The sequence below is a fragment of the Cyanistes caeruleus genome, chromosome 8, assembly GCF_971803275.1.
Source record: "Cyanistes caeruleus chromosome 8, bCyaCae1.hap1.1, whole genome shotgun sequence".
Taxonomy (NCBI): Eukaryota; Metazoa; Chordata; class Aves; order Passeriformes; family Paridae; genus Cyanistes; species Cyanistes caeruleus.
The window spans coordinates 34973978-35000466 of NC_141708.1; the positions used below are offsets into that span (position 1 = coordinate 34973978).

Below are 26489 nucleotides of genomic sequence, written 5' to 3' on the forward strand. Positions count from 1 at the left end.
CACAACTCTGAAAGGAAATTAATTTTAAAAAAAAGCCCCAAGTGTTAAAATAACACAGTTAAAGCCAGATCTGTTCAGTGAAATACAACCATCCTAAGGAATACCCCTACCTCAAACAAAACAACCCCTAGGTAGGGGAAATTCCAATTTTAATGGAGCTTTTAGGTGATATTCTGATAGAACAAGTGCATGGGATCCAAAAAGGACCCTGCCTGTTGAGGGTCAGCTGGGGACTGTGCTTGGCTGCACACCCTGGTCAGGCCAAAGGGGAAGGACATAAGACACAAGGAGGAATTTTTCACCAGCACAGTTGCAAGGGAACAGAGATTATACCCAGGAGAGGACAAAGCAAATTTCATTTCAATCCTACAGTTGCTGGCAGCACTCTCTGAAGCACTGAGGCCGCTGAAGAACTCAAACAGTTGCTATTTATTCATATGCATTTACCCTAGACAACTAGGAAGCCTGAGGCAAACACAAACACCCCCCACATCCCTGCTCCCGCCAGGCAGCTCAGCTGCTGCTCTGGGATGCTGGATGTGCCAGAGCAGGTCTGCGGGGGAGACTCTCACGCCTGGAAAACGGGAGGAATTGGCAGCCTCCGAGCTGTCTGAGCGGGCTCCACAGCTCTGCCCGTTGTGAAAAGGGGGCTGTGAGCTGCCCCTGGGCTGAGGAGAAGCAGATCTCTCCAGGCCCTTGTGGTCTTTGGCTTTTGGAGGAGGCAGAAAACAAATTGGCCCACATGAGGAAGTGCTGGGTGGGACAGCTCTGCGGGGCCTGTTTCTCATCAAACAGTACCTTCAGCATGTGCTGAGCTGTATGTCACCTCTTCCCTGGGACATTTTCATTATTCTATCATTTGCAAAAATTCCTCTTCCCCCAAAGCTGGGTGCCCTTTTAAATCAAAGTCTCAAGAAAACTGCTGATGTTCAACTAGTTTACTGAACACTGGGAAATTTAGAATTCTGAGATTTTATTTTTTGTAAATTGCCTGTGAATCCCTCCTTGCTTCTATTGCTGTGTCCAGCATTGCTGCTGAAATGTGCTGACAGCGAGCAGGTCCCTGCTGAAGCAGTTTGAAATCTGGGCTGGTACTCTGTGGGCCAGGGATCTGCCAGGACAGGGAGGGCAGGGAGTCACCTCATGTCACCCCAGCCCATGCAGTCTCACGTCCTGGGGCAGATGGACAGACACCCCGGGGCAAGTATTTCTCATCATTTTTCCTCATTTTTCTTCTTTTATTTCAGGGCCCTATTGGCTTGGATGGCAAACCGGTAAGCAAAGAACTTCTCTGCAGGCTTCCTGCCCTGCCCCCTGCTAGGTCCCACTGTGCTGCCAGCCCTTGTCTTACACCCCATCTTTTAGGGGGATTATTTTGCAATGCCATGCACATGCATGGATTAAAAGAAAATAAGGAGGTTGGCAGGCAGGAGGATGCCACAAATGCCTTGGGAGAGATGCAGGAGTCAGGAGATTAAGGAAGGCACAGCATGGCCTATTCCTTTCTAGGTAAGTCTGTAAAATAGCAGTTCACAAGTGCAGCAGCCTGGCTGCTGCAGGGAAAGCCTTAGCAGGCACTCCCACCCAGCATCAGACAGGCAGAGCAGATCCCTGAGGTATCAGCCCTCTGCCTTGCTGCTGTGCTGAGAAGAGCTACAGTACAGGAGGGAAGGATGCTAAAGACCTCTGTGAGGCCTCCATGCTGTCCTTAGAGATTTGCAGTAGAAGCCCAAGTTCTTCCCATCCTTCAGAGAGCTGGGAGCAAATGAGCTACTTCTCTCTGAACCCCATGGACGTGAAACCTGTATTTCCATGCAGCAGCCATGTGGCCAGGTTCCCCACCACACTCCTCCAGTGCTGGAACACACTTCTGGCTTCTCATTTCCTGCAGCAGGACCCTGTTTTTGCCATGAACTTCACCCCCAAGAGAGATGAAGCTCTCTTGTTCTGCCCTGGGGACACACACTTCACCCAGCAGAGGCTGTTAGATCAAGATCATCGAGAGTCTGCAGTGGCCAAAGCTGATGTGTGTTTCCTTTCTTTTTCAGGGCCATCCTGGACAGAAGGGAGAGATGGTAAAAATACATATATTTGTCTGTGGGTGATGGGTTGGTTTGCAATGATGTTGTGCCTCAGCTGGAAACAAGCTCCTGGGCAGGGTAGCAATCTTAGCTCAGCTGATGCACTAGCTGCATCCCTAATTCTGTAACTGCATAATAGCAGTGCCGGGATGCATGCCTGTAATTTTTGCATTATGGCTATCACATTCATCATGTCACAGCAGCAACTCTCTAGTTAGGCATGGGATGTGTTTTCCTTGCAGTTAGCAATTATGTTCTTTAAATATATTCTGGGAGCTGACATTTTTCGTGGTCGGCCTCATAGGACAAGTAAAAGTTGATGGAAAGATTTCTGAAAACCCATCTGGCAGCTTTCAACTTATCTAACAACAACCACAAAAAGCATATTTTTTGTATTAAATGTGGTTCACCCCCCCACCCCCTTGAAGCTCTGTTTCATATGTGCATCTTACAAAAACGCTTTGGGTTGAAAATGATAAACTTAGACTGCACTTTATGGAAGCCCAGTGCTGTCTTGTTCCTCTTGACATCTCTGATGATGAAATCCCAAATATGAGTATGTTAAGAGAGAGGCTCTGTAGGCACCTTCGTTCACTTAAGTGTTGAATGTTTTCTTCTGCTAATTCTGTAATTCTGGTTTTTGGGCCTGAGTGTCAGTGTAGCCCTCTGGCAAGCACATGTTGAAGATCCCCATCCCCACTCCCCTGTTGCTCAATCCTAGCTCAGCCTTCAGTCCTGGCTGCTTCTGGTTCCATCCCAGCGCTGTCAGCTGAGGTCCTGGGAACAATAAGGGTGTGTTTTCCTGACGATTTTTCCCCCTCTCCTTTTAATATTTCTCCCCCGTGGTGCAGCCAGAGCATGTGTGCATTTTCACTCCTCCAGAGTAACAAAGGGAACCCGGATCTTTCTTGGGAATTTTCTTCACAGCTGTATTTAAAAGCTCAGTTTTTCGCCTACTCCATACTCTGTTTGTCACTGTAAATGGAAAACCATCCCATTAAATTCTGTGTTTCTTTAAAGGGTGCTGCAGGTCCCAGGGGACAACCTGTAAGTATCTCATCCCTATCCCATCTCTCCCCTAATCCCTTTCCCCTTGCATTCACTGAACTCCTTCATTTACTGAGGCCTTTTTTGATCACTTTTCTTTTATAGGGACCCCCAGGACAAAAAGGAGAGAAGGTAATTTCAGTGGGGGCCTTGTTAAAAATTGAAAGAGAGGAAGGGACTTGGTGCTGCTTGATCTGACTGTGGGTGAGGAGTACGAAGAGCAGAGGGCTTTAGGGGGTCAGGGACAGGAGGCAGAGTGCAGACTGGCATAACTGCACTGAGTTTGATACAGTCAAAATGATTTACACCTTCTGGATCTGACCCTGCGTGCCTATTTTGGCCGCCTCTGTTTGTGGTTTAAACTCTTTCCTTTTTAATCCCTTTCTTTCACAGGGTCAGTGTGCAGAGTACCCGCACAGGGTAAGTCATTAGCGTTATTATCCTCTGTCCCGTGCCTTCCTGCATGTTAATCCTCCCGCATTTGAATGGCTTTTTGTTGGAAGGAGAGATCGCTTCATTAAGGAGATGCGTCATCTGGGCCCCCAGGGCAGTGCTCGGCTGATTGATGTGTTTCGCAGAAAAGCAGCAGATAAGGTTTTCCAGGGGGGATGTTGGTTCTCCCGTCTGTTCCTGCCCACCGGAGCTGACCCCTAGATAGTCGCTGTCAATTCTGCTTCCTGGAGACCCCCCTGTGCTTTGTACTGGAGAGGGGAAGGTCCACGTCCTCGCCCCAAAACCCAGTGAGACCTGAGGGTTCTGGAGGATTAGAGGTCACCCACCCACCGTGCCTTGAGCTGCTGCACTGGCTCCGTGCTGCTTCCACAGCCTCTGCTCGGGTTGTGTGGCCGGGAGCAGCATGGGGTTTGAAGACCCGGGGTAAACTCTATCAACATTCCTCCCCTTTCCTTCTCCCTCATCCTGGTGTTATCCCTGCACAGAGACGAGGGCAAGGGTTATTGCTCCCTGCCTGAGGGTAACCCTGCACCCCCTGGCCATGGTGCTCTGTCAGGTCCCCAGCCAGCTGGTCCCCATGCTGGTCCCTGAGACTTTCTGCCTGCAAGGAAGGGGCTGAGCAGGAGGGTTGGTGCCAGCATCTGTTTAATGAAAGCCAGGATGTTGCCCCACCTGCCCCTTCGTCTTGGCCTGGCCAGCATGTGCCGCAGCCAAGAGTGGAGAGAGAACATCATGGGGTTTGAGGGGATTTAACCAGTTCTAAAAACAACCAGAGTGCTGAAAATCCACTGGAAATGCATTGGAACGACATCATATGAAGTGGCTGGAATTTGTAATCTGGGTGTACAGGGAGACAAGCTTAAGAGCTTTCTGTTTATTTTTGATGGGCCTCTGGATAATCAGCTGGGCTCTGGTCCCGGGCCCGGAGGGAGCAGGGCTGGAGCCTGGGGAGAGAGCTGGGCTGGCAGCAAGGGGAGAAGGGGGCCGTGGGTAAGTGCCAGTCCCCCGTGCAGTAACAGCCGCTCAGCTGTGTTTATTTAGTGAGACGGATCACTAGATTGTTATGTTAAAAAGAAGCCAACAACACTGGTCACCCAAGCAGTGTCCTGAGTTCCTGTTACAGCCCTTGGCTCTGACTGTCCTCAGCGCTCAAGGTGAAAAGCAGTGGCAGGATCTAAAGCAACTCCACTGGAAAGGGAGCTGGTGCATCCCTGGAAATAGCCTGGGCTCAGGCCTGGGGGCAGAGGCAGGCTGGTTTGGTGGGCCAGGGTTGTAGGGTGAGTGATGAGCTGCAGGGCTGTGACAGCGGGAAAGGGGTGGGTGCAAAGCCTCACATCCTGGCAGCGTTTCCTTGCCTCTCATGGAGATACTTTTGGTCTCACGAGGCACCAAGCTCAGCATTATAAAAAGCCCATGAGTTGTTCAAGGCTGAGACATGCTCACGGGAAGGGTGACTGTCCTCAGATCAACTCAAGGACAGGCTGTCCTGAACTGCAAGTTCAGGGAGCCAGAGGCACAGACCAGCCAGCAGAGGTGCAGTTCTCTTTCTTTCTCCCTGAAAGAAAATTAGGATGGGCCTTGTTGCAAAAAGGAGATGCTGCTGACCGAATTGCAATTTATTCTTGCTTTTCTGTTTGACAAGGTTCTTTATCAGATGTTCTGGGTGAGGAAATGAAAACCAGCATCCTGACAACCCGGGGATGTTGTTTCAGTTTTGTTTCATATTTGTTTTCTTAGGAAGGAAATACAAGGTTAGGGATATGAGCCTTGGCTCTTGTTGTAGTTTCCTATTTTTTTGTCTGTGTGATCTGTGTGGCCTGCACTGCTGTGAGGGATGAGCCCACACCTTGGGGCTGCCCATTCAGGGTGAGAGGGCCACTCAAGCTGCTGCAAAGTGCCACTCAGGGATCTGGGGGGGACCAGCCATGCTGTGTTTGCTCTCAGAAGTGCTGTCTGTGTCACTGACCCCGTTTGTCTGATGTGTGTTCACTGTTCCCCAGGAATACCTAAGTACCACACTTGCAGCCCTGCGCTCTAACCAGATCCTTACGCTGAAGGTTTGTGGGGAGCAGTCTGAAGGGACCCAGTTCTGATGCAAAGGCTCAAGGGTGCAGATCCAATATTGCATGCTGCCTTCTGAAAAAAACTTCCCACTGGAACACAGAGGGGGCAGGGCAGGAGCTGGGTGGAAGTGCCTTCAGATTTCTTCTCTAAATTTCCCACTTGCACCTGAATCCATTGCAGGGTCTTGTCTTGCCTGTTTTCAGGACTGGTTCTCCATTGTCATCCTTTCCAGCATCCTCCCTCAGCCTCCCTGTAAGCTGTATAATATTTAAGATACCCTTCAGCACTTGAGCAGCCAGGCAAAGCCAGCTTAGCTGGCTCTCCTGAGCTAAGAGACCTCCTGCACTGTCTTTTAGAAAGGGGAGGTTTGCCTGGGGATAAAATCAGCCCAGCTGAATTTCCAGCGCTGCTTTTGGAGTGATAGCTTGTGGCTGTCTGCATCAGTGCATTTGAGCACAACCACCTGATCATGATGCTGCAAAATTGGGTTACCACTGCTCTTTGCAACAGGACCGGATCCTTGCTTTCACTGCACACATGAAGAACAATGTTTAAAGGGAATAAAATGTGCTGCTTGGAAGTGTATGTTTTCTGTGGTGGGACACCTGTGGGCACACCTCTGAGATCTGAGCACACAGCTCACGTGGGGAAATGTCACACATGAGCATGTTTTTGTGCCCAAGCACAGAAAGGCTCTCTCACTTCTCCCTGTGTAAATCAAGAGCAGCTTCAATGGAAAACTGATAGGAACAGGAAAGTGGATCAGGCCAGAGCAGCATTCCTGGGCCTGGAGCCGGCATGGTGGGTGCCAGGGTGACAGCAGCATGCGTGCAAGTGGAAACTGGATACAGCAAAAGGATGAACAAATGCTCCTGAGCTTTAGTGCATTTGATTTCTGTGTGTCCGGGTCAGCGTTGTGCCCTGAGGCAGCATTCCTGGCTATAAGCAGTCAGAAGGTGATGATACTGTTGAGCAAGGAAAAACAAAGCACAGGCTGCCAAGGCAATGCCCTGCTTAGGTGTCCAGCTCCAAGGCCTGGTTTTCTCCCTTGGCCATGGTGGTTGTGTCTGCCAAGTGCAGTGAACCTGGCCAGGACCTCTGTGCTGACCCCAGCTAGCCTTTCTCCACTCCCCTCCACACCTGGAAGAAGGGTGACACCTGGAGATACGCTGTGTTTCTTGTAAGAGAAATAGAAAACTGCACTTGCAAAACTTTGAGGAAATGGTGATTCTGATATTTGCCTGAAATCTGATGATGAGAAGTTAAGAGAAACTTAAGAGAAAAGGAGTCCCATCACTGGGCACCCTAGCAGAGCCAGTGAGGGGATGTTCTTGCAGTGAGCACTTCCTCAGGAGATCAGCAGAGCTGGGTCAAAAATCCCCAAGTTGTATTTCCGAGCAGAGGAAGCTGTGAGAGCTCTGTGAGGTGGGAGCATTGGGGTGGTGAGTGGGCACCCCACGCCTGCCAGGCTGGCACCTGGTGGCTGTGAGCAGCACGGAGGAGCTCAGAGGTCTGCCAGCAGGTACCTGCCCCACGCCGCTCTCACGCCGGGCTCTGTTTTCATGGCAATCTCTCTGTTCCCCTCTTCTCTGTTCTCTCCCCTGGCTTCTCCCTGACTCTCGGTGCCCTAATGGCCTCCTTTGCCCTGTGACCTTCTGGTTTGATCTTCTTCAGCTGTTGCCTCTCCTCAATTCAGTGCGCCTGGCTCCACCTCCGGTCATAAAGAGACGCACTTTCCAGGTAGACTTCTCCTCCTTGTTGCCTGTTTCTGAGCTTATCCCAATGCTTGCCATTAATCAGCTTGCTACCTGTCTTTCTTCCCCTACAGAGGGCTTTCCAAGAGTTTCAGGCAGAGCTGAGAGACTTTCTTTAAATCAGAGGAAATCTTTGATGTGATAATGTTGCTAAAAAGAAATGCAGTGAAGCCAGTTTTTTGAACTAATAGAAATGGGCCATGAAGCTGTTCTTGGGGCTGTCGACAAGCAGCCTCCTCCCTTAAGGAGTCAGTTCCTGCATATTCAATCTCCAGAAGAGGTTGGAAGCCTCTTGCTGAAATACATCAAATGTCTGTGAAATTTAACTGAGATGAATGAATAGGCAAACGCTTCTTCTGAGGGCTAGTCTAGTCTGAGGCACTTGGGGAAATGTGTTTAAATAAGCTCTTAGAATGGTTTCATTAAATTGCATTAAATCTTTGTGTAAACACATTTATTTTGGTTTCCAGGGCCATAATTCATGTTCAGTTTATTTTGGGAATGAATTCATAAAGTGAATTACGGACATATGAATAGTGAATAAGAGTGTCCATAGTCAGAGTTCATGTGGCTTTTAATGAGCCACTTTACGCTCCCTCATTCCCTCAGTCGGGATTAGCTTTTCTGTGTGGACAAACTGCTGCAATTACCCCGCTGAAGTGTGCTGGGTGCTCTCTATGAAATGGCTGGGTTTTGTCACCCTGCTGCCTGTCTAGACAGTTGGATGGTGCAGGGAACTTCAGGATGCAGGAGAGGGTTAGGGTCCTTGCCCAGCACTGGACAAACCCTGACCTTACCACTTGAGCCCGTGGTTTCAGCTCAGTTTCTATGGATTCAGCATTTGCACCACACAGAGCCCCATGGATTGCGCTGTTTGCCCTTCAAAGTGACAGTCTGGAGAGCCAGGCCAAGGACTGACCTCTTGGGAAGGCTTTGAAAGCTGAAGTTCCTCTCCAGGATGAAGTGGGAAACTTGAATAGCTGCCCTACATCCTGTCGTCAGCCAGGGCTACAAATTCCCTCTGTCCGCAGAGGAAAACTTCACCAGAGAGTTTTGCCATGATCCATTTTGCCTTTGCCACATTCATTCTCTAAATGCAATGGGGTGTGGTCTGCTCCTCCAGATCTGCCAGCACCAGGCAATTCCAGGAGCTCAGCTTATGAATACTAAGAAAAAAAAGTGAGGCTGCAAAATGGATGTTAGCACCAGCTCCTGGAAGAGAGGAAAACCCTGCTGCTAGCTCTGAGCACATCAGCAGGAGCGCTTTGCCCAAGGGCTGGGGCTTAGCTGAGGCATGGGCTGAGTGGGGTCCTCCCTGAGGAGGCTGAGCAAGCATTGCATTGCTGGGGTGCAGTTAGGGTGGCTGGCTGGTGCTTAAAAGAACTAAAAAATAGTTCCAGTCGACGGCTAAAAATATAGAGTGACAACTGAGGAAAATGACACCTGATCTCCCACTTACTGTGTCCACTTACTGTATCGACTTACTGTCCATTTAGCTCTGTGGGGGTCCTTTTGTGCTGAACACTCTAATGAGAATATAATGATGTTGCACTAACACTTGGTGTGTTTAGGGATCTGCAAGGATGGGCACTTGCCTAGACAAAGTCTGCTGTGCCCAAGACAGCAAAGTGACAGCAAATGGGACTTTGGGTGAGCTCCTTCCAGCCACTCCCTGTGCTGGGGCAGGGCTCCTGCTCTGCCCAGCTCCCTGTCCCCTACCAGCACCCCATTCCAGCACCGTGCTGCACTTTAGTGCCCTAAATTTGGAGCACAGACTGGGCTGGCAGAGAGCAGCTGAAGTGTGGCTACAGGAGGAGAGCTGAAGTGAGATGGGCAAAGCCCCCTTTGCCTTCCCATGGTGCATCCATGCTGGGGGTGATGTAAGATGCAGTGGGAGGAAAGTCTTTGAAGCTGGAATGAGAGGTCAAGGCAAGAGGAAATCTAGAAATATATTCCAATGTCCTCCCAACATCTTCATTAGATCCAAATTACCTTCCACATTTAAAAGCTATGAGACCATTTACAGGACAGTTGAATAGCACTGAGTATGGAGGGAAAGGAAGCTTAGGAAAGAACCTGCATTCCCTTGCAAGGGCCAAAGGATGAATGAAGATGCACTTTAAAAATGGGCATAAGCAAGGGCACCCCTCCTGCCTGGCCCAGCAGGCTTCCCAGCGTGGGCTGCGGGTTGGGCGGTGAGGCACAGGAAAAGGGCTGTTGCTCCACATATGACCGAGCTTCTCGTGAGCCTGGCCCACGTGTTGGAAATTTTCTTTTAAATAGAGCTCGTGGCAGAAAGGATGAAATTTGCAGCTTACTACTTTCATTTATCATTCTAAATAAAGCAAACATTCCTGTATGTTTTACTAAAGGCAGCCAGGATAAACAGCGCGCTTGGTAGGAACACAGGGGACAGATTTCATGCGTTTTCCTCCAGTGTATGAGGTTGTAGAGAGGATAAATGCAATGGAGACCAAATTGCACAGCCACTGACTTTTAATTGAGAAACAGCCATGTTTGGTTTCTAGCTTCCTGTGGATCCACCAAGGAAAGCTTTTCAGATTTAAATTGGATCACTAGCAGTAGGCAGTCATGGTATTTTATCTAGGGAGGTGAACCTAATAAGCAAACAGCTTAGCATGGGGTGCCACAGTGCCCTAGGAGCCCGCTGGATTCATCAATTATAGATAATCAGTCTGGTATTCAAATGTGGTGCTTCCAACCCACTGTCTCCTCAGTGCCGCTCGGTGCCACGTCCAGGTCCTTTGGGCCAGATGACATTGCTGAGGCATGAGCCACAGCCACCAAATGGCTACTGAGGGGCCTGGGGGGGAACTGGCTCAAACAGCTCCATTTCCAAGAGCTGAGAATGGCAGGTGGCTCAGCATGCACTGCCTTGTTAAATCTCAGAAAAACAAGCTCTGCCTGGTGTATGTGGGCCTGCCTTGGGTGGGCTCCAGGAATGCCATGATGATCTTGTTATTTTCTTTTGGGTTTGTGGCATTTCTACTTTTGGTCCTTGGCAAAACAGAGGGAGTGTTGTCCAACAAATATAGTATGGGGGAAAAACAGGCTGAGGTAAGACACTGTTGCTCTGCCTGGAAGTGCCAGTGTTGTCATGGAAGGCTTTGCTTCACATGTGACTGTCAAGTGCTTTGGAAAGCCTCCTCAGAGACTCGAGAGATGTTGGTCTTTGACACATAAATTTTACTTGACTGGCTCAATGAAGAAAAAGGTCTCTTTGGATTGCTTTGTCATCACTAGAGCCCTTCAGAAGGGAGCTCTGACCAGGTGACCTCAGATGTCTTTGCAAACCACTGGGTGCTGGCTCCTGCTTCCCAGGCAGCCCAGCTGTCCTCGGCAGGGCTCTCCATCACTCTTGGAAACTTCTCCTGGCAGTAACCCGGGACTTGCTTCTATCTCCTCTTTTTTAGTCAGGCTGGCCTGCCTCTGGCCCTTAGGGTGGTGGTGGTGGTAGGGGTTTGCTCTGCCTGCTGGTAACTCTTCTTTTCCAAACTGCAGGGTGAACAAGGACAAGCGGGGATCCAAGGTCCCCCAGGGCCCCCTGGTCCGCCAGGGCCCGCTGGACCAGCCGGACCCGAAGGAATCCCAGGACGTCCTGGGCCAATTGGACCCCCTGTAAGTCCTTACCAAAACCCAAATCCTTCTGTTTCCTTGTGCCCTAGGGCACAGGCTGTTTCCTCTGGCCTCTGCTGCTTCTAGGGAAACTGAGGCAGCCACGGACAGGAGGCTTGCAGAGAATGTGGTGGATGTGTGGAGAGGAAGGAGTTCTGGGGAAGGAGGGGAGTAAGAGGGGAGGCAGAGATGTGAACTGGGCACTGCTATCTGGACTCACAGTGGGTGACACCAGGCTCATTTCCCCCTCCTCAGCCCCTGCAGATGGCCCTGGGGAGGAAGTAACACATGGGCTGTAATTGTGGTGCTCCCTGCCACTGCTTTGAAGTCCTGTCCCTGTCCTAGCAAGCAGCCGAGGAGGGTGGGAAGAGAAGAACCATTTATAAAATACTACCATTGCTGAATGGCAGGGCAGAGGACAGAAAATGCTGCTAATGTCCCTCTCTCTTACAACAGGGCAGAGCAGGAGAACCTGGAAAACCTGGCAGAGATGGAAAGGTGGGCACCAGAAACCAGCTCTGTTCCTGGGAGCTGCAGGGGCAAGCGTGGCATGCTGGCTGCGGAATGAAGGGAGCTTCCATCTCAAAGGATTTTCAAGGCCTGTTAGCAGGACAAGCAAGTCTCGTTCCTGGAGGCAAATCCACACATGGTCCAGGGGTCAGGGATCCTACAAGCATCCTCATTTCTCTCTGAGAGATCTTCACATCTCTCTGAGGAGCCAAGGACAGGATGGCTAAACACCTGAACTGACAAAGCAGGCAACATCAAGGGTGGTATAGGCATCAGAGCATATCTAGAGTAGCTTTCCTTTCCTGCCTGCTCACAGGCAGCTCCTGCATAGATATTTTGTTTATTTATATTTACACACACACATATGTCTGGTATGCTTCATGGTTCATATCAGGTAAATTGTTTGGTTATTTCTCATTTAAAGACACAAGTGGTTTGTTTGTGAATATATTCTCTCTGTTTAGCTTGCCAGAGGAAGCTGCAAATGCCTGATTTACTGCAGAGCTGCAGTGGGCTGGGGACAAGGTCCCCAAGCAAGCCAGAGAAACAGAAAAGATTCTGGAGCATAATGCATAAGGCAAAGCAGGTTTTTAGTGTTCAGGTTCAACAAGGACAAGCCTGGGGGGATGGAGCACTATGGGCATTGATTCATTTGGCTGTAGGGACTAAGGTATCTACACGAAGAATAGATGGGGGATGTTTGAGCTCACCAGTGCGAAGGGGTGTTTCGAATCAAACCAGCCAGTATTCCCCCCAGTCACCCTGCTGTCCATGTAGTGTCTACACTTTCCAACCCCAGTGTCTGTTTTGATTTTATCCACAGGGCTTACCTGGGCCTCCTGGACCAAAGGTGAGACATCTCACCTCACTTAAGAGCTGTAGAAAGATGATGAGCAGAGATGGACTCTCTTGACCAGGACAGATGTGTACATTTTGATGGATGGAGGAGGGGGAAAAGAAGTTACATCAAATAGCTGAGAAAGATTCCTGACCCAGCTCAGCATTGCCTCTGGGGCCCAGCCCCTGTGCTGACTCATAGGTTTTGTCCAGGCCACACGTCTGAGCTGCATCTCCACTGAGCCAGGCACGCCTCATCAGCCCATCTTGCAAAATTGTTTGCCACACACAGCTTTATTGGCTCCTGCCATTCTCAAAGCATTTCCCAGTGCTTCAGGAATGGATTTTGCAATGCTATTGTTAACTCTGCCACAGTTTCCCATTTATTCACTTGCCAAAGTGCGAGGGAGGGGGTGGTTGTTGTTGTTTTTCAGCTGCAGCCACCCAACTTAATTTGTTTTTATCTGAGATATATGTAGCCAGGGTGAGGAGATAGGAACCATGGAGCTGGGGCACAGAGCTGACACTTCTTACCTGTCTGCCAGGGCTTTCCTGCCAGGGCTCAGCCCAGTGCAGGTAATGCTGACCTGTGGGTCTGAAGGGGCAGGAGCTCAGTGGAATCACTCTGAGCAAAAGGCAAACTTTCCCCATAGAGTGCTCTCCCATCCCAGCAATACCCCAGGGAAAAGGGCAGAGCTTTGTTCCTCTCAGGCCAAGCCTCACTTTGTCTTTTTGCCTTTTGCAGGGAGACGCTGGGATTCAGGGATACCCTGGCAGAAAGGTAAGGGAGGGAAGTTCTGGTGTTGTCAAATGAATTAACTGCACTGGTGCTTTGTGGAATCATGGCTGAAAATCTGTGGACTGTGCTGGAGCCTCCTGTGGAGCTCTGCTCCTGCTGGGTCTGCAAAAGGCCCACAAATTCCCTGCTGTCACCTGTGTAAAGAGATCCTGGGCCCAGAGTTATCTTTAACTCTGCAGCAGCTACGGAACAAATGTCTCCCTGCATGTGTGTGCCTCTCCACACCCACTTCCAGGCTGAAATGCATTTCTTGTGCACCCAGACCCATATGGGAGGTTTGAAAGGGCCAAATCCCTGGCTACTGCTCTCTGGGATACAAGAAAGAGTCAATCCTGCTCTGGGTTAAAAGGCAGAAACCGGCAGATGCCTTCAGCAGCAGCTGATTAACAACAGGGTTGTCAAGCCCTGAGGGTGTAATGAAGAGACAGAAAGAGAGACAGGGGAAAGACACAAAGGAAGATCAAACAGGAGAGAGAGAATGAAGAGATACTGCTAAAGAGATGTCAGCTGGAGAAGGGGAAGGTGAATGTTCCCAGCAGGAAGGAATCCTGTTCCCCCTGTTATCTCCAGGTTGCTTTATGGGTACTCTGCAAGCAAAATGGCAAGACCTGAGAGCTTTTTAATTAGCTCTGTATAAACTGAGAACTTTTTGTTATGTCAGGAAGTGGAAATTATAGCCCCTGCAGACCACAGCCCACTCTTGCAGACAGACACAATTTATTGCCCCTTCTCCCGGTGAGCCGTTGGATTTTCCATTAGGAGCCCATCCTGTTCTGTGTGCGCGGGGCGGGCGGCTCTCGCCGCGACCTCACAGCGAGGGCCTCTCCTACCAGCTCCTCTTACATGAAACAACTTGTCTGGCCAATTCACTTCCAAGCAAAAAGCCCACACTGGTCTTGGAAGGATGAGCCCAAGGCTGTGACCTTTGTCTGGGAAAGCTAGAAGGAATGGATGAATGTAGGGGACCAAATCCTAATGGGAAGAGAAGGCTGAATGTTGAGGAAAGCTGTTAACTCAGATGTGATGCAGGATATGGGACCGCTCCCTTCATGCATTTCATACACTGAATATCTCTCTTGATGCAGAGTGGTGCTCCTCTCCCACACCCCCAAGGGCAGGGTGGTGTGTGTGGGACATCCCTTGCACACCTCTGCCAACCTTTCTGGCAACCCACAGCTCCTTTTCTTGCTGCTGCGTTTGCTTCTTCCGCTGCTCTCTTTCTTCTCTTCCTCAGGGTGAGGTGGGTGAGTCAGGCCTGCCCGGTGCCCGCGGCCTCCCTGGAGCCTCAGGCCCCAAGGTAACCCTTAAACTCGACTCAGTGGGGGCAGATATGTGGCACAAGCCTGTCCTAAAGGCCAGGGGTTGGAGACAGTTCTCCAGAGCCTGGAATGCACCATGTAGACAGGAACACTGGCTCCTGTGTGAAGGATCTGGGCAATTGTTGGCCAAGGTGATTCCGTGCTGTCCTGAACACAGTCCCCCATTAAAGAATAAAACCAACCCAGCCTGTAGAGGCTTTTGGACCAGGGCTGTGAAAATGAGGGTACTCTGGACTATGAAATGTTTTATTGGTTTCTATACCCTTATCATGTAGAAAAGCATTAATATGGGCAACGTCCAGCATCCACTCTGAGGACTAAACTGCCTTTGCACTCCCTGCCAGGGGAGGGCTGCAGCCAGTGCTTGACTGGTACCACATGAGGAGAACCTGAGTGCTGGGGTTGCTTTTGTCACACCCCTCTTTTTGCTGCTTTCTCTTTGTCTCTTGTTACAATTGAACTGCTTGCTTGGTTTCCCCTTATGTTCACTGTCCCTCTCTGTTTCCCCCCCTTTCTCTCTCCTTTGCTGGGCAGGGTGAAAAAGGGGATGCTGGCATCAAGGTAGGCTTGACAAATACGTTTTTCTAATGCACGGTAGATCACCTGGGAGATGGTGCTCCTTGGGCTGATGGATTGTAAGGGGAAGTTGGGTCCAAGGCAGCTCTGTGGGGTATTTGATGGAGTACACATCTGCGCACTGATTAACCACAGACAGGCACTCCGAGCTCGGGCAATAAACGCAGCCTTTATCCGTTCCGTGGAATTCGATTCTTACCAAAGGCATTTCTCTGACTATGAGGCTTGCTGGTGATTTGTTACATCTCCCTATTTGATGGGCTAGGTTGGGGTTTCCTCATAAAATCTGGTTAGCTGACGCATCAAATCCACTCAAACTCCGCGATTCAGGCTGAGGTTTGGCAGCAGCTTTTCTGTCTGTTTCTGGACACTTTTTACAGGCTCATATGGTCTCTGCCCAGATGTTATCTATTTGACTGAAATTTACTGGACCCATATATTTAAAGTATATTACTCAGTGCAGACTGTGCTTAAAACATTACAACATTGGCAAGTGTTCATGGCAGTCAGAGCACCGACTGTGTCATGCCATACATCTTAGACACCGTGAGGAAAGACTGGTCCTGTAATATTTGGAAAGGCATTAACATTGACACGTACATCTCAAGTATTTAGTGTGTGGCATGCAGCTCATTTATCTTGCAGCACATACACTTTCTGTATCTTTTCCATCTGGGTTTGAAACTGTTTGAAAAGAGAAAAGGCCCCTTTGGAGCTCACCAAGGATGCATTACTTGGAGTTTAAAGAAATGTTCTTTGGGAATGCAGGCACTGGGTTCATAGCTGGACAGAGCAGCAGTGATTGTCTTCCTACAAGAAAACAACACCTCACAAATATGAGAGTGCAGGTAGAGCCCAGAGGTTCCCTGTGTCCATCTCCACATCAGTGTAATTCTATCAAGCACAAAGGTATTGCTCCTGTTTGCTGTGGTGTGAAGGAAGGTGGAATTGCACCCAGAACTGACAGGTTTTGAGGGCTTGGAGTTTGCTGCTCTCTCCACAGCAGATCTCCTCCCATTAAGCTGAACTGGAGGACTGAAGTCAGAGTGTGGCCTGGGAGGGAGAAAAGGCTGAAAGGAGAAGCTGTGTTTTGTCCTTGTTTAAAGTCCCATGTTTCACCTACTTTGCTCATGCCTGTGTACAAGGACTAGCCAGCTCTTCACATGGGTTCTGGCAAAGGGGAAGTCTCCAGGTATTGCAGGCATGTCTCATCCAGAGGGTGAGAACCTCCCCTGACTTGGGGTCACCCTGGAGACATGGTCTTGCTACTTGGCCCTTTATTTATCCCTTGTTCACCCTACTTCAGGAAGAGCAGAGATGAAACCCACCACACTTATTGATTCAAAGGGGCAAAAATCCCCAGCCACGAAGCAGCAGCTTCTTTCACATACAAAGGCTATAGTTTGTTATTGTCAAGGTCACCTTTTTCTTGACTTCTTTCTTTTTGCTCAGAGGAGTTGAAAGGGAAGTGCAGGCACATTCTTAAACCAGCAGCCAGACCTCACCCAGTAGCAGCTCCTGAGCATCCAACAGCATGTGCGTTTGTTGTCTTTGGAAATTGTTTCTTATTATTGTCCTCCCACCTAGGAGGATTGATTGGGACTCTGGAAAACTTTTAAATCTTCCAACTTTGAATCCAATTGCCTAGACTAGATTGTACCTTCTCTTTGCCTTGGGGAGCCCTGGACAAACACTGTAATTCATAGGTTAGCTGCAGTGGCCAATTTTGCATGGAATATCACTGCTTTGGCTGGCAGTGAAGAGCATCTCTGTCCCAAAGAGGGTTCCCAGTATCACACAAACCCCTTGCTCATTTAATCATCTCTCCCCACCCAGTGGCAGGTGCAGCACAACCTAAATGGTCTCTCAGCTGTTTTTTTTTTTATTTTCTGTGGCCACCATTTGTACTTTGATCATGTAAGGACCTTAATCTGTGTCTCATGAGGGTCATTAGGCAGTGGCTGTGGTCACCTGGGCCACTTGAAAGAGCGTTTGACTCAGTGCCCCCAGCCTGTCACATTCAGCTTCACTGGTTTTTATTTTCCTGAAAGATCCATAGGATAAGGCTTTTTCTCATGCTCTGAGGAAGGAGCCGTAAAGTGCCCACAGCCTTTCTCAATAACCCCCTGATAATTTGCCTCTCACAGCAAACAGCAGAAAGGAAGGGTGTCTGCTTTAACTGGCAGCTGATGAGCTGATCAGCGTGAGGCATCATTGGCACCCAGCGGGGATGGAGCTGCTCACACCGGGTAGAGGAGAGGTGTAGCCTAACTCTTCCAGAGGCATGCGGGAGAGGCTTCCTAAATCAACGTGAAGCTCAGGAGAGCTGGGAGATGCTCCTGGCTGCCTTCCTGAAGCCCCCCGGCATGTTCTGCTGGGTGTTTTGCCTTTTGTACCCAACTCCTGCCTTGGCTGCAGCGTTTTAGTGCCGCTTTTTTGTGCCTTGGCTGCGGCACCGTGCAGCTCCGAGGGCACCGGGGGAATCACAAAGGGAGCGGCGCAGCGGGACCTCGCTGTGCCACAAAGCCTTTCAAACACTTAAGGGTTTAAAGATGTTCTGGAGAGTTGTTTTTCTGCCTTTCTTTCTCTTCTTCGGTGGCGCAGTGTCACGTTTGGTGCTGCCCTCTGTGATTAGCCCGAGTGTGATCCCGGCGGTGCCGGGGGCTGTGCCGGATCACCGGGAGCGCAGCGCAGGGAGGCGGCTCGGAGCTGTCCCTGTCGGGGTCACCGTGCTCCCTCTCACCGAGGGGGGCTCTGCTTTTGCAGGGTGAAATAATTAGGCAGCTCTGCAGGCGGGTAGTTTTCCCAGGAAAGTCTCTGGGAAGGGGAATTACTGTCACAGGCTGGGCTGCCCTATGGGGATGGTCTCTGCGAGCAGGGTGGGTGTCTCCCAGCAGAAAGCAGCAGTCTTCCCTGCTGGGTCTCACTTAAAAAAGACAGGGAAGGAGACAGAGACAGATCCACCTTCTCCAGTACAAAGTATTCCTAATTATTGCTTTACTTTTCTTACTGCTGAAGATAGGGTAGTTAAGTAGGCTGTGTAGGGCAGGAGGTGCCTGCACTAGGTTATGTGTGTTATGATATTAGAAGGTATTTTACAAAATACAGTTCACAGGGTGCTGTAATTACAAAAAAGTTCTTTTTTAAAAAAAAAGCATAGACATATATCCCTGCTAAATAGCCCTTCCAAGTGAGGATTAAACACCCACAACATAATGACAGCAGCAGTATACAGATTGCCTGAAGAGGTTTTATTTTCCAATTATCAGCTGACAAAATTCAGGCTGGCAGCACAAGGCAAACCTTGGATTCTCTGTCTCTCCAGATAGGTTTGTTCATCCCAGAGCTGCTGCAGGCCGAGTGCCTCCCTGTGCCCTACAGCTTGCTGTGACATGGCATGTGGCACTCCAGTGGGGTCAGTGCTGCTGTGAGGCTTGAGAGGCCTCACTGATGGGAAATGGCCCAGCGAGGGCAGTCAGCTTGATGATCACTGGGTGGGGAAATGGTGCCTCACCTCGCTCAGGAGGCTTTCTCATCACCTGTGCCCTGGGCTCTCCTCATGGAGCCCTGGGAGGACTCATCTCCTGTCTCTTGCTGTCTTTCTCTGTGTGTCTTGCTCTGCTTCCAGGGGGAGAGAGGCATGCCAGGGCTGCCAGGAAGACATGGCTCTAAGGTACCTTGTAACCAGAGGAGTGACGCTTGTCTGCCCCGTCCCACCCCTAGCGCTCGGCTGCCCCTGATGCACAGGCATTTGTGTGTGTGTGTCTGTGAGCCAGTGACTGTCCTCAGCTGAATTATTTATGCATCTCAATTGCAAAATACAGGGCCTCATTTTTGAAGGCAGTGGTGGGGGAAGAAGTGTTTTACAGAGCAAATGGCATGCCCGGTCTGGTGCTGGCTTGCAACATCAGGATCTTAATGCTTTACGCCAGTGAGAGCAGCCAGTTGCTGATGTCTGCAGGGAATTGGGGTTTGGTAAATTGGGTTCCCAGGTGACCACTGCAGATGTGTGTTAGCCCAGCTGGGATAAGCAGGGCTGCCCAAGTGGGAACCTGGACTAATGCAGCGTTGAATCAGGGTCAGTGTGTGAGCAGCCCTGCATGTCTGTGGATTGCAGTTCAAGGGTAAATACTAGAAAATAACATGATCTGCATTCACTGCTGTTTGAAGGCTGGAAAATGAGGAAGAGGCATCCCAAGGCTCTGTGAAGGCCTAACCAAAGCCACTTACTGCACGTTATCCCTTTCATGACTCTAGCTCGTATTTTCTAAATTCTACTGACCCCGAGACGGTCTGGAATGCTTTTTTTCCCCCATTTATTGCATAGAATCCCTGATCTCCATCTTCTGTCCTTGTGTTTTTTAGCTTTTGTCCCCGATTTCTGTTTCAGAAAGCTGAGAGGTATGATCCTGCTGCTCTCTGGCTCCCCACTCCTCCTTGTTTGAACTTTTCCAAGCTTTTTTCACTTTGAACTTGGCGCCCAGTCCTCCTCACTGCCTCACGTGCTACATCCCAACCCTTCACATTTCCCACCTTTTAACACCACTTCACTCCCTCCCCTCTCCTTAGTTATCCCTCATATTTGCTTTTTTAACTGGACCTTATGTAACCAGGGCCTAACTATTGCTAACACGGGATACAGAGATTTCAGAGCGGATGTTTGACAGGGACAACCTGCTGTTTGCATCAGCGCTGTCCAGGGAGATGTGGCAGTCCCTGTGGGAGCAGCTGCCTCCTGAGGCTCCCAGGCACCTGCCTTGGATGGCAGGGCATCACTCCATGGTCCTGTGGCCATGGCTTGCCCTGTACTGCAGAGTGACAGCTGAATTGTGGTGCTTGGAAGTCTGGTTTTTTCCCCTAAGGTGGCTTCAGAGCTCTCCCGGAGACATTTTACTGCAGGGTTTGTCTGCTGTGATAAAAACAGACTGAGAGGGAATAGCAAGGCCGAGGCTCTGGGGTATGAGCTGGCCTTTCTCAGGATGCTCCTGCTGAGGTATCTGGGCTCAAGCCTTGGAGTGGGGGTTTGGTCCTTGGTCTGTCTTTGCATTCCTCAGTTATTTGACACTGTTCTGCTTGTTGGCCTTTGCTTCACTTGCAGGACTAAAACCAGGGTGGGTGGGGGTGGAAATCTGTTTGTCTTGACTGGGTTGTGCTCACGGTGCCTGCCTTTGGAAGAGCTTTCTGGAACCCAGAGCCACTGCCATAGGTGAACAGCTGCTCAGGGAATGAGGATGTGTGCTGTTACAGCATTACTTCTGAGTTGTGGAAAGGAAAAGATGTGGATTTCTTGCGTTTTAAGTTTCACCTGACCGATGCTGTTTCGTTTTAAAACAAATGTGTGTTGGATTAATTTCAAACGAGGTGTTGCTGTCTTTCCTCTCTCTTCCAGGGTGCTCCTGGGATGGCCGCCGCAGGGATGAAGGTCAGTTTTGCACTGCAATGCCTCGAGTTGGGCACGGGCTGGAGCTGGGAGAGCTCAAGGCGCTAGAAAATGGTCGGACAGCTCCCACTGATGGGGAATATCAGAACTGCCGTGCCTTTGGCAGAGGTACCAGACCTGTCTCCAGCCTCGCCCCTGCTGCTCCCCGGCAGCGAGTCTGGTGAACTCCCATCAGCACAGCTTCCCCCAGCTGCACCCGCAGCCTTGCTCCCCTCCTGTAAAAACAGAGCGAGGAGCGGCAAATTCCTTTGTGCCAGCACGTGAATCTTGTCTTGCTCTGCTCTTCTGTGCATCTGCAAGTACTGCAAGGTGGTTACTCTGTTCTGTGGAAGCTGTGAGTGAACCTGAGGTTTGGTGGTTTCTTACAGCAGCCTGGGAGCTGTCTAGTGGAGATAAAAGAAGTTCCAGACACAAAAATACGCAACAGAAGCGCTCTTGTGCCCTTAATTAGCAGCTCAAGGCCCCCATAGATGAATGTTCTTTTCCCCACTCTGATAGCTCTAGGAGGATTTGTACTATCTTCTCCTGGTTTGTCACTCACTATTTTCCTGTCTCTTTCTCACCAGGGCGAGCCTGGGACTCCAGGAGAAAAGGTATTCTCAGAAGGTTTTGCACTTCTGGTTGGTTTGTGTCTTCTGCCCCTCCCTGAGCAGCTGAGGGATGTCTGTGTACTTCCCAGTGCCCAAACCCAGGCCCCGATGGCCACTCTAAGCTGAATGGCAGTAGGATACAGTGATTTCCGAGTGAGAGAGGGACCATACCGCAGATATTTCCATCCTCCTGCTCATGCTGGTGTCACTGGGAATACCTTCCAGCTGTCTTCCTCCTTCCCTCCCTACTCCCCAAGAGACGCAGGGCACACTTGGCTTAGGAAGCAGGTCCCCTCTGCTCCTTCCCTTCTGCCTCCCAGTATTTGTGTGCCCCAGAAGAGTCCCTGCAGAGGAGCATTCCCATCTGAGTGCGAGTTCCCAAGGCAGGCACGGTGTGCTGCTGCCCCATCCCTCTCCATCCCGGAGCAGCCAGCTTGCTTTGGGAGCAGCTGGCTCCTCTTGTTTGAGGCTCGCTGGGTTATGTTACAGCATGTGACAGCCGTATAACAGACACGTTCTCTGTCTCTTTTCTTCCCCACCAAGGGAGATTCTGGAGTCCCAGGGAGGATGGGCCCCCCAGGTTTGCCAGGGAAGAGGGGGCAGCGGGTAGGACATTGCGTGTTTGGGCTGGGTGTCCTGGCAGCGCCGTGTTCCTGCGAGCGGGAGCTGCCGGGGGCCTGCCGTGTGCTGCTTGCGGGGGATTATGTGTCCTTTGCTGGCTCTTGCCCCCTTGGTGAAGTGTGTTTGCGTGTTCCCGCTTGCAGGAGGTGGGGGCTGTTGGCAGGCAGGGCAGCATGAGATGCCTGGGATGTAGTCTTGTCCCGGGAACGATTGAGGACAGTGCCGCATCTCTTGACTCCAGAAATAACACCCTAAACAGGGATTCGGTAATCTGACCTCCTTCCTCAAGAAATCCACTGCTTTGCACCCTAGTTCTGGCAGCACGGGATGTTTTCAGTAGCTCTTATGGACAAGTGTATCCAAAACTGAGTGAAAAGTGGGATACCAAGGTGGAATTGGGGATTCACAGAACCTTGGGACAGGATTGGGAATCATGTATTTACAAAAACCTCCAATGCCAAACCTCTTCCTTGGGTATGAGGTCCTGAAAATGTTTTCCCTCTTTCCAAGGAGAGAAGCATTTATTTAGCAATGTGCATACTCTGAGGGAGAAAGAAAGCTGGGGGAGGGTTACAGGTGGCTGGAAGCCAAATTACCTTGGAGGAAGGGGTCACTGCACTCTAGAATTGCCTGACAAAAAGATTGCTGCTGGTAGATTATTTTCCAGGGAGCCACCAGTGCATGTCTGTCCCTGGAGCATTGATGCAAGCCCCTTGCATGTCAGATGTGTGCCCTTGAGCTCTGATGAACAGCAGCAGCCTCTGCAGGCCAGCAGCGTGGCTCCAGGAGAGAGCTGAGCACCTGTGGGGTGAAAGAGGGTTTGAGTTGTTCTGTATAATCTGTACAAGTTGCTGAGTCTTGGAGCTGTGGGGATGGCAGCTAAAAACACACCTTTCTCTGGTGATGCATTTGAAACATCTCTTCAGGGTAACAGACGCTTCCAATATCTCTCTGTGTCCTGGCAAAATGCAGACTCCCAAACAGGACACTGTACCTGGCAACCATGGGGTTTAGCAGCTGGATGGAATGGTCTGAAGACAACTTAACTTCGACATAAAGACCAGTAATTGAACTCCAATATTTAAAGTACGGCCCAGGTGTCATGGTGAACTGAGCAAAGCCACTTCACCAAGGGAATGCTGGATGCTCTCCATTGCTCACTGCCTGTGGCATCCTCCATGCTCCATGGTGCCTCACACAGCTCAGCCTGCAGCTCTCCAGGCATCATCTTACACCATCAGCTGCTGTCTTTGCCACTTTTGCCACTCCTGCCTTCACTACTTACATGGCCAGTGCGTGTCCCAGAGCTTGGCTGCCAGCTGAGGTGCTGCACTGCTTGGGGTTTTTTTTTTGAGAGCATGATGAGTCTGGGATTTGGAGCTAGGGAAGAGGAGCAGGGCATGAAGAAAGTCCTGCACTCAAACTAAAATTCACCCTGGATGACAGCTTCTGTGGGCATGTGGGATCAGGGAAAGCCTGTGCAGAAGTGACAGGGAAAAGTGTTTAGCAGACCAGAGATACAAGGAAGATGCAAGGGGGCGACCCTGGATCCCCTTCCCACTCATCTTCCTTTGGAGAGAAATAGCAATGATGTGCAGAGAGAGTCAAAAGGATGGGCAAAAACATGTAATGTAATGTCTTGAGCTGGTACTGCTCAAAGAGGATGCCTTGTCTGTGCTGAAAATAAAATCCCTGGGGTGGGAAAGAGGGTGTGAAACCAGGAGCAGCTCACCCTTTTGCTGCTCCTCCAGAATGGAGAGCCTGTAGAGTCAGTTTTGACCATGTCTGTTTTGCCAACAGGGTGAGAAGGGACGAGCTGGTGACCCTGGGATTCCTGGACTCCCTGGCCCAAAGGTTTGTCTCTTTCCTGATTTTTTTTGTTTTTTTTTTTTTTTTTTTTGGAGGGGGGGGCTGCTGTCACCCCTTTTCCTCCCTCCCTCCTGTGCACAGCTCACACATTGTTAGCTGACTGTGGCAGCATGTTCTGCTGGATGTCATCTTCAGACAGGGATGTGAGGGAGGCACACAAGAGATGCCTTTTTGTAGGACTTGCATGCCCTCATGCATTGAGGGAGAGATTGTGGTCCTAGGAGCAGGACCATGGAATCATGTTCCAGTAGTTCCCCTTTAAAAGCATGACCTCAGATGTAACACAGTATTTCAGCCTCCCTCCTGCTCCAAGATCTATGGGTGATGAGGAGATGGGCTTTTGGGGAGCTGCACTGCTATGCTCTGGGTTGGAGGAGTGCTCAGAGACAACCAGAGCAGGTCAGATAAAGCTAAGCTCTGAAATTGGCTTTTCCCCTGTGCTCTGAGATTTTCAGATAGAAATCACACCTTTCAATCCAGACTTTCACAGGATGTTTTTTCTTTGGGAAAGGGAACAGTGCAGTGACTGTTTCAGGAAGGGATGAGGGTGTAATGGCAAAGCTTTCCTGTTACTGCCTCCTACCTGCCCTGTGCAAAGGACATGGTGTGCAGGGCTGAGTGGCTGGTGGCTACAGCTCCAGAGGGAGGCATTCCAAAAGAAGCCATCATCGGGTGGTTTAATCAGCTCAGTTTCAACAGCAGAAGAGCACAGTGTTCCAAGGGAGGCTGGGGATGAGGGCTGTCCGTGTTGTGTTGCCCTGTGCAGCTGAAGGGATGAGCTGTTGCTGCTGGCAGGGTTCCACAAAGATCCTCAGGCAGGCCCATGCTGTCCTGGTGTCTCTCTGGGCTATCAAGAGTCCAGCTGATGGAACTTGTCTTGGCTGTGTCTTTCTAAGCCAGTATTTTGGCAAGTGAATCTGTACTGAGACATGTGGCTTGTTCTTTGCCAACAGGGAGAGAAAGGAATTGCTGAGAATGCTTTGGTGGGAGCTAAAGGAGAACCTGGCCCTCCAGGTCTGCCTGGACCCCCTGGACCAAAGGTGAGTGATTTTTCCTTTATGGGGTTGTGTGTTGTGAGGAACTGCACCCAGCACGAGGTGTGTAGGAAAGAGCAAAGGTTGTATTCATCTGTGCCCACCTCTGATTACCTGCTGGAGGGCTATCAAGTTCTACAGAGTGTTTTAGTACTGTTGTTCTATATGCTGCAGGTGAGAGAGTTTGTGAACTGTTTTTGGAAGGAAAATACCCTTCTTGTGCTCAAATAACTGCTCTGTGAGAAAAACTCTGTGAGAAAAACTCTGTGAGGAACCAGTCTTAACACTCCCTCTGCACTGGGTGGAACAGAGGGGAGCCTGGTGGACAGTTGTGGCAGGAGATTTGGGCTACCTGAGGAGAAGGGGCACAGGAGAGGGGTGCTTGGCTGGTGCAGTTTTGCAGTTCTTCTTCCTGGAAATGTGAAGCCAGCAGGGAAGTTGTACCCTGTCAACACAATACAAACCCATCCCCTTCCCTTTCTCTTCCTGTCAGGGAGAAGCTGGTGATGTTGGTCAGCCTGGTGCTGCAGGATCACAGGGAGAAAAGGTACGGAGGGCTCGGAGTTCTGAGCTCTGGGTTCCGAGGTTCAGGAGCTGCAGATTGGTTTCTGTGTGTACAAAACTTAGCTGAAAATGAGAATTCTAAATCAAGATGTCTAGCCCAGACTGTTTCAGAGCACCAGCAGAGCATGATTCCTGGAGTTCCAAGAAAGTGAAGGGACAGGCTTTGCTAAAACTGTGATCTGCTTGTTTCAGGGGGAACGTGGTTCACCGGGAGACCAGGGACCCATGGGCCCAAGGGTAGGTGTTCCTTCACTAACCAAGAGTTTTGGCCCTTCACAGGGATAGTGGGACCACACTGACAGTCCAGATTGGGTCTTGCTGTCACTAAAAGTACTCATAGATGGGCAGTGGCTAAGTTTGAGATGGGCTGTTTCTCCACTCCTTACCCTCACTCCTGCATTAGAGGAAGAACTTCTCCCAGGCCATCTCAGGGTGGCTCATTCGTAGGAGGAGGTGGGTTTGGACATGCCAGTCTGGACTCAGGCGCTTGAGCTACCAGAAAAAGGCGACAAGAGGGTGGGTGCATGCCCACATCCAACAACTGGTCAAACAATCCAGCTCCTGGATTCTGGCCTCAGCTTCATCTCTTCCCAGACAGCCAGCTTCCATGGTCATGACATGGTGATCTGAGCTGGGCTGGCTGCAATGCTGTACAATCTCCTGCACTTCAGAGGCTTTCTTTATTAAATGAAAAACTGGACACTCATGAATTGGGCCCCTCTGAGCCCCCTTTTCCAGAGTGAGCCACAGCTCTGAGCACCCCGAGAGAAGGGCAATCCAAGCCCCTGGCTGAAGACTTGGTATTTTGCAGGGCCCCAAAGGAGAGCCTGGGAAGGATGAAATGATGGACTATGATGGGAACATCAGCGAAGCTCTCCAGGTGAGCAGCTGCCTTCTTGTCCTGTGAGTGACTGCTGGATGCTTTACTATTTCCCACAGACCGGGAACAGTGTAGATCTGCTCCCTTGGCAGTAGCAGCAAAGGGAAGCTCTTGGTTGTGCCATAGTCCCCTTCATCCCACACATCACTGCATGCAGTGTTTTTGTAAACTCCTTACTCATTTGGGTCGGTTTTACAGTAGTGGAGAGCAAGCCAGCTCCAGGAAAAAGCTTAGTTTTCTAATGACTGTTTACTTTTCTAATTTTATTTTTTTCACTTTTTTTTTCCCTAGGAAATACGAACTTTGGCCTTGATGGTGAGTTCCTGTCTATGCTGTGGGGTTTTCCACAGGTAGCTATATGTCCATCCTAAGCAGATGGGTTGACAATTTAGGTGCAGCTAAAACACTTGGCCTT

The 26489-nt window shown here is 50.2% G+C and overlaps 1 protein-coding gene across 50 annotated transcripts in view; it reads left to right on the forward strand.

Annotated features, from left to right (window-relative positions):
- COL13A1 (collagen type XIII alpha 1 chain) overlaps positions 1-26489 on the forward strand; it is a 104826-nt gene that overhangs the window by 59390 nt on the left and 18947 nt on the right. For 11 of the 50 annotated variants that reach the window (XM_086900215.1, XM_086900229.1, XM_086900220.1 and 8 more), the window contains 18 exons: positions 1248-1274; positions 2049-2075; positions 3102-3128; positions 3234-3260; positions 3522-3548; positions 5582-5638; positions 10922-11038; positions 11492-11533; positions 12369-12395; positions 13128-13163; positions 20466-20498; positions 21083-21109; positions 23528-23581; positions 24550-24636; positions 25124-25177; positions 25387-25431; positions 26006-26074; positions 26366-26389. In XM_086900215.1, coding sequence (XP_086756341.1) covers positions 1248-1274; positions 2049-2075; positions 3102-3128; positions 3234-3260; positions 3522-3548; positions 5582-5638; positions 10922-11038; positions 11492-11533; positions 12369-12395; positions 13128-13163; positions 20466-20498; positions 21083-21109; positions 23528-23581; positions 24550-24636; positions 25124-25177; positions 25387-25431; positions 26006-26074; positions 26366-26389 — 807 coding nt within the window. Of the gene's footprint in view, positions 1-1247; positions 1275-2048; positions 2076-3101; positions 3129-3233; positions 3261-3521; positions 3549-5581; positions 5639-7319; positions 7386-10921; positions 11039-11491; positions 11534-12368; positions 12396-13127; positions 13164-14415; positions 14479-15034; positions 15062-18704; positions 18750-20465; positions 20499-21082; positions 21110-21649; positions 21713-23527; positions 23582-24549; positions 24637-25123; positions 25178-25386; positions 25432-26005; positions 26075-26365; positions 26390-26489 lie in introns of all 50 variants that reach the window. The other 39 variants (XM_086900193.1, XM_086900212.1, XM_086900199.1 and 36 more) reach the window with 9 other exon arrangements.